This window comes from Myotis yumanensis, unplaced genomic scaffold (genome assembly GCF_028538775.1).
Source record: "Myotis yumanensis isolate MYYU_CA2020_CCGP unplaced genomic scaffold, mMyoYum1.0.hap1 SCAF_6, whole genome shotgun sequence".
Lineage (NCBI taxonomy): Eukaryota > Metazoa > Chordata > Mammalia > Chiroptera > Vespertilionidae > Myotis > Myotis yumanensis.
In genome coordinates this window covers 86,337,126-86,342,909 of record NW_027223757.1, presented here as the reverse complement: position 1 = coordinate 86,342,909, position 5,784 = coordinate 86,337,126, and the positions used below count along the sequence as shown (strand labels likewise).

Sequence of the window (5,784 nt, the reverse complement as noted above, 5' to 3'; positions counted from 1 at the left end):
GTTTGGAGCCTGTGAGAATGGAGGGACAGGGTACCCTAAGGTCTTAGGTCCCAACGAGCCAGTCGCTTTTCCTCATCAAGATTTATTCTCCTAACCCTGAAGCAAAAGAGAACTCCATGATGCCCCAAACAACCAGTTAAACATGAAGTCTCAGATTTATTTGTGAGAATGTTTGCTGTCCATCACACACACACACACACACACACACACACACACACACACACAGCCCTGGGCCCGGGGAAGCAGAGGACAGGCAAAGTGGTGTTTTGCCAAAGCAGAACCAGGAATCTTGGTGGCCGAGGGGCGAGTGCACAGGCAGGGTGGTCCCCGCAGACCCCTCCAGGCGTCTTGTTCACGTGGGGTCCTCTCCTCTCAGGTGTCTCTCAGCCCTGCAACACACCGAGTCCTCCCTCACCCCTCTCAGCCACCACGCCCTCTCCCCCCACCTCACCCTCTCTGCCCCGTCTGCCCTCTCTGCCCCACCCACCCAGCCTCACTGCTCTCCAAGCTCACCTGTCATGGCCACAGTCTGGAGCTGGTCACCTGAGTCACAGTCAGGCCCACTGGCCGGGGGTGTCCCCCGTGTCTGCCCATGCCAGGCCGCAGCCCAGAGGGCGCTGGCTGCGAGCAGCTTGCCGAGAAAGATGCAGGCCAGGAGGAAAAGGATGGAGGTGGGTGGGAAGGAGATCTCTTCCGGGAGGCTCCTTGGAGAACAAGGAGAGCATGTGGGAGGCCTCGGTGTGGCCTCAGAGAAGGATGGGGAGACACCAGGAGCTTCCGGGGCTTAGAGTACCCCCACCTACCCACCCCTGGGATGGAGCTCCGTGGGGCTCAGGAAGCCTGGAGTCAGGAGACCCGAGTTCTAGGCCGGGCCTGCCTGCCGAGTGCATTGCAACACATCACCTCCCTCGCTGCACAGTGTCTGCCCTGCGTGATGGGGTATGAGATGTGTGAGCGTGTGGAGGGGCACACGTGTGCTCCATGGTTATATTAATGTGTTTAATACCAGTACATGGACATGAGCCAATCAGACTGATTCTGGTCCCATCAAAAGAGCGGATCTGGGGACCCCAGTTTTGTACTGAAGCACTAAAACTTCACTGTTCTTGGATTGTGGGGATGCAGGGGGCTGACCATTCAGGATTCTTGGAGCCACCGCTATTTACAAACTGTTGTGAAAAAATTTCAACGTTTTAGTGCCTGGCAGTCAGGCCAACACACACAGGCCGGCAGCCTGTTTAGACAGACCCATCCCCGGCCCTTCCCGCTCTGACTGCCTTGGACTCCAGTCCTGGGACCCACAGCCCACCCCCCCCCCCCCCCGCCCCCCAGCCCTCTGCTGGGCGGGGCCTGCGGGATCTTAGGGGAGACCTGTCACTGTACCTGGAGATGCTGTGCTCCACCTGGGCATCCTCAAAGCTCTGGGACTGCTCGGGGGTCCAGAGCTCACCGGGGTCCTGGCCATCGAGGGGGTCTGTGGAGACAGAGCCGGTGACCTTGGGGAGGACCTTCTGGGTGGGGTGAGGCCTGTGGAGGTCAAGTTGTTAGCCCCCTGAGCCTCCGCTCTCTCGCCTGTGAGGTGGGGCAGTTAGGAGCCCCCCTCAGTAACAGTGCTGCGGACTCAGTGGAACAGCCTTCGCAGGGCCCACCACCTCCCAGCGCTCAGTAAGTCTCGGGGTCTTTGGGAAGATCGTGTGGAATAATGGATGTATCTGCAAGTCCTGCGTGAAGTGCTAAGCCACCAGCCTTGAGTTATTGTTATTATTACTATTATTATTATCATAGTTCTGCCACCATCTAGGGGGTCGGCTGGGCCTTAGACCCAGATAAGGCTGAACTTTTGTGTCCTCACCCCCTACTCCCTCTTCCCACTTAGAAAGATGGTGAAAGTGGGGCTTGGGGTCTGGGCAGACAGTGCCCCTAAGCTCCCTCCTCAGACAAATGCTACCCTGGAACCTCGTTCCCATGAGAAAGCACATGCTGGGGGAGGAGCCGGGAAGAAGAGAGTCAGAAAAGGAATGGTAACCCCAATCTTTCCTTTAGATCTTTCCTTTAGATCTTTCCTTTAGGGCACGCTCACGTTCTCCCTCCCCCAGAGGCTTCCCTGGAGGGTATCCCCCAGGCAAAGCTTGGGTGGGGAGGACCTGGGCAAGCCTGGGTGAGGATGCCAGGCAGTTCACAGCCGGAGGCTGGGGCGGGGCTGTCACACACACACACACACACACACACACACACACACACACACCCGCACCTTTAACTGCATCTCCCGTGTGCTTCACAGGAGCCCTAGGTCAGCAGGACTCACACCATCATCTCCACTTTAAAATGGGGGGTTACAGAGGTGTGCACGCTGCCCAGGGACACGGCCGTTCCTTTCTGCACCTGCTTGTTTTTCTGCACCTGATTGGGGCTTAATCTATGCTGGTAGGTCCCCTGGGTGGTTAGGTGAGGGAATTCAGGAATCTCCCCCTACTCCTTCAGGACCCCCTACAGTGTTCACTTCCCACCGATGGGCATGGAAGGAGGACCACAGGTGGTGCCCTGTGCGAATTAGAGACGGGTCCCCTCCTACGGGTGATGCAGGGGGTGGTCTGAACGGGGGAGCCGGGTGGGACTGTGGCTCCTGGTGCAGTGAGCAGCCTGCACAGCCCCCACGGTGGCCTCGGTGGGGCTTTCCCAGGGCCCCGGGCCCCAGAGGGGGGGTCCTGTGCACAGACACCCACGGCATGAGCCCGGCCTGGGGACCTCCGAGGGGCCGCCCGCTGCCCACTCACCGGCCAGCACCTCCACGAGGACCTTCCTGAGGGTGTCGGCCTCGCCCCCACGGAGGCTCTGGCACTGGTAGAGGCCGGCGTCCTGCGCCTGGAGGTTCCGCAGCGTGACGGTGAGCGTGCCGCCCAGCGCATCGTCCGTGATGGCCGTGCTCCCGTTCCGCATCTTCAGGAAGGACAGCAGCCAGGAGCTGTGGGTGCTGACCACCCGCCCGCACGGGCCCTCGGCGTCCAGCTGGCGGCACCAGGCCTTGCGGCGCCCCCAGTGCTTCCGGGAGTCATAGGGGCAGGACACCCGCAGGGACTGGCCTGCCAGGCCCCGGAGCACCGTGGTGTTGAGGCCTCGGGACAGCTCTGGGGAGGAGACATTCCTTCACTCTTCCACTCATTTACCAAGTATTAATTGAACACCTACTATGTGCCGTGAATGAAAGAGACAGAAATCCTGCCCTCACGGGGCTTGGGTTCCTAGAGAAGCTGGAGGAAGGGGGCGCAGTCCAGGCTGTGTTTGTGGGAAACTGGGAGCCATGAAATCCAAGTCCGGGTCTGCCTCTGTCATCTGGACAGAGGAGTGGGTGGGGTGGGGCCCCGTGGGCAGTGAGCAATCGCACAGCCACCCACGGGGCCCTCGGTGGGGCTTTCCCAGGTCCCTGGAAGCCCGAGGGCGGTTCTGCTGAAGTAATGGACCCTCTCAGGGCCTGTTTCCAAAAACACTGGGTCTCAGAGGCCTCTCCAGCTCTTTCTGCACATCTTCTCCCCATCACATGAAACGAGGCTTCGCCTCACCCCACTCCCTCCCAAGAGAGACGGCTGGGGACCCTCTCGGGCCTGGAGCTGGTTCCACGGGGGAGGGCAGCACCCCGCGCTGGCCATGTTGTTCCCGTGCCGCTGCCCACGCCGGCTCTGCGCTCTGCTCTTTCTGACCTTTAGCTTCCAGCTTCCCTATTTCTGTGGCTCTGTTCCCCTTTCAGGATGGACTCGTCTCAGAGTTATTTTGGGGGAGACACGAGGCTGCTATTTTGGGGTCCTCCTTGGGGTGGGGAGATGGGCTCAGAGCACCCATCCACTTCCAGGGCAGGGACTGCAGGGGAGCCACCCAGAGCCCTCTGCCTCAACTTCCCCTCTCGGCCCTTCTCCCTTCACCCATCTTCACCCATCTGGGACAGACACTTGAAAGCTAGGATTGGGGGGCTGGTGGCCTGCCTTTTGGAGCCAGAGAGACCTGGTGAGCAGTGGCCCCTCCACACGTCTTCCCATTCACCCCTCTGCCTCTAGGCCGGTGCCCCCCTCCTCCACGCCCCCCAGCTGATAAACTGCAGGAGCCAGTCTCCATGGGACAGGCTCCTCCCACCCAGGTTTGCCTATTGTTGGGGAGTGAGAGGCACCCCTCCCCCAAGGAGGAAAGACTGTTGTGGGCAAGAACCTGGGGTGCCAATCCCCTCAGCTCACAGACAGAAATATTTGCCCCCCCCCCCCCACCTCCCTCCCAGGGCTGAGGACGGAAGGACCCTCTGAGCCTGGAAGGGGGCACCCAAAGGACACGAATCTCAGCCCCAGGTTCTTCTCCTCCCCCCCTTCTCCCCCCCCCCCCCCACTCCTCTGGGGCTAGTCGTATGCTTACATGGTTTATAAGTTTCGGGGCTCTTACCAGTGCCCCCAAACTCCCCCAGCCACTAGCTAGTGCTGGAGATGCCACCAGCAGAACTCCTTCCCCTCCCACTCGGCCAGAACCCGCCAGCCTTCACACCTGCCAGTGCATATGGTAGATTCTGACTGCGGGCCCTGATGCCCAGGAGGGAGGGGGGGGCAGGAGGATGTGGGGTGGTGGGAGAGAGGGGACTTCCACCTCCTTCTGCCCAGTGCTCCCCCCCTCACCCCCCCCCCCCCACCTGCCAGGTACTCAAGGGAGGGGAAGGAAAGAAGCCCTCCGCGGGGCAGGGAGGGACCCTACCTGTGACGGAGAGCAGGACGAGCAGCCCGAGAGGCCCCATGGCAGCCTGCCCTGGCGGAGGCAGACGCAGAGTGCCTTGTGCAAGATCCCGTCTTTCCCTTGAACTGCAGAAAGGAGAGGGTCGGGCAGTCAGGCGCTGCCCACAGGAACTGGCTCCTGGGGGTTGAGCAATAATCAGGACTGGGGTCTGGCTTTGTGATTCAGGGAGGGGTGGCGGGTAGGGGAGGAGAGGAGAGGAGGAGCTGGTGCTGCAGACCTCTGAGGGGCCAGCCCCCTCCGTCTATGCCAGCCAGGGTCACCGCATGGCTGGGGCTGGGCAGGGTCCGAGGCTGAGAGCCGGGGATCACTGACCTCACAGCCGGGCTCAGGCCCTCCTCCAGGGCCACTGCCTGCATCCTCTGGTTCCAGCCTTGCAAGGGCTGGAGAAGGGTCTCCTCTTGGAAGAAGCCAGGACCCGCCCCAGCCCCTCTAGTCCTTCCCTCTGGCTGGCGTCCCCGCAGTGAGGAGCGTGCAGAACTCGGGCTGGAGCCAGACTTGTGGCTTTAGGTCACTTCTTACCTCCTGTGTGTGCAGTCACAGCCTCTCTGTCTCCATTCCTGTACCTGTGAAATGAGAATAATAACCGCGTACAGGGTTACTGGGAGCATCACATGGACTTCCACAGGCAAAGTGCTTCAGAACAGGGCCTGGCACACAACAAACATGCAGCACAATTAACTAGTACTGTTACCCTAGTTAGCAGGACACACTTCAAGCACTCAACACATTAACTAGTACCATTATCCTAGTTAGCAGGACACACAGCAAGCACTCAACACATTAACTAGTACCATTATCCTAGTTAGTAGGACACACAGCAAGCACTCAACACAATTAACTAGTACCATTATTCTAGTTAGCAGGACACACTTCAAGCACTCAACACAATTAACTAGTACTGTTATCCTAGTTAGCAAGATACACAGCAAGCACTCAGCACAATTAACTAGTACCATTATCCTAGTTAGCAAGATACACAGCAAGCACTCAGCACAATTAACTAGTACCATTATCCTAGTTAGT

At 59.6% G+C, this 5,784-nt stretch overlaps 1 protein-coding gene across 1 annotated transcript; it reads right to left on the bottom strand.

Moving 5' to 3' along the window:
• Window positions 1-267: 267 nt before the first annotated feature.
• Window positions 268-5,490, bottom strand: TREM2 (triggering receptor expressed on myeloid cells 2). Its single transcript, XM_070419400.1, has 6 exons — window positions 5,281-5,490; window positions 4,723-4,826; window positions 2,775-3,125; window positions 1,384-1,474; window positions 514-704; window positions 268-389 (listed from the first exon to the last, which is right to left on the bottom strand). The coding sequence occupies exons 1-6, from the start codon at window positions 5,367-5,369 to the stop codon at window positions 373-375; spliced, it is 843 nt and encodes a 280-aa protein (XP_070275501.1). The 5' UTR covers window positions 5,370-5,490; the 3' UTR covers window positions 268-372.
• Window positions 5,491-5,784: the final 294 nt, after the last annotated feature.

Bases quoted from the DNA above. Each gene is read 5' to 3' on its own strand.
- TREM2 (XM_070419400.1), bottom strand. From the start codon at position 5,369: ATGCTCCCAGTAACCCTGTACGCGGTTATTATTCTCATTTCACAGGTA. The intron at 3,126-4,722 runs GTAGGGTCCCTC...TCTCCTCCCCAG, and splicing joins CGTCCTGCTCTCCGTCACAG to AGCTGTCCCGAGGCCTCAAC. The intron at 705-1,383 runs GTACAGTGACAG...TTGTTCTCCAAG, and splicing joins GTGGAGCACAGCATCTCCAG to GAGCCTCCCGGAAGAGATCT.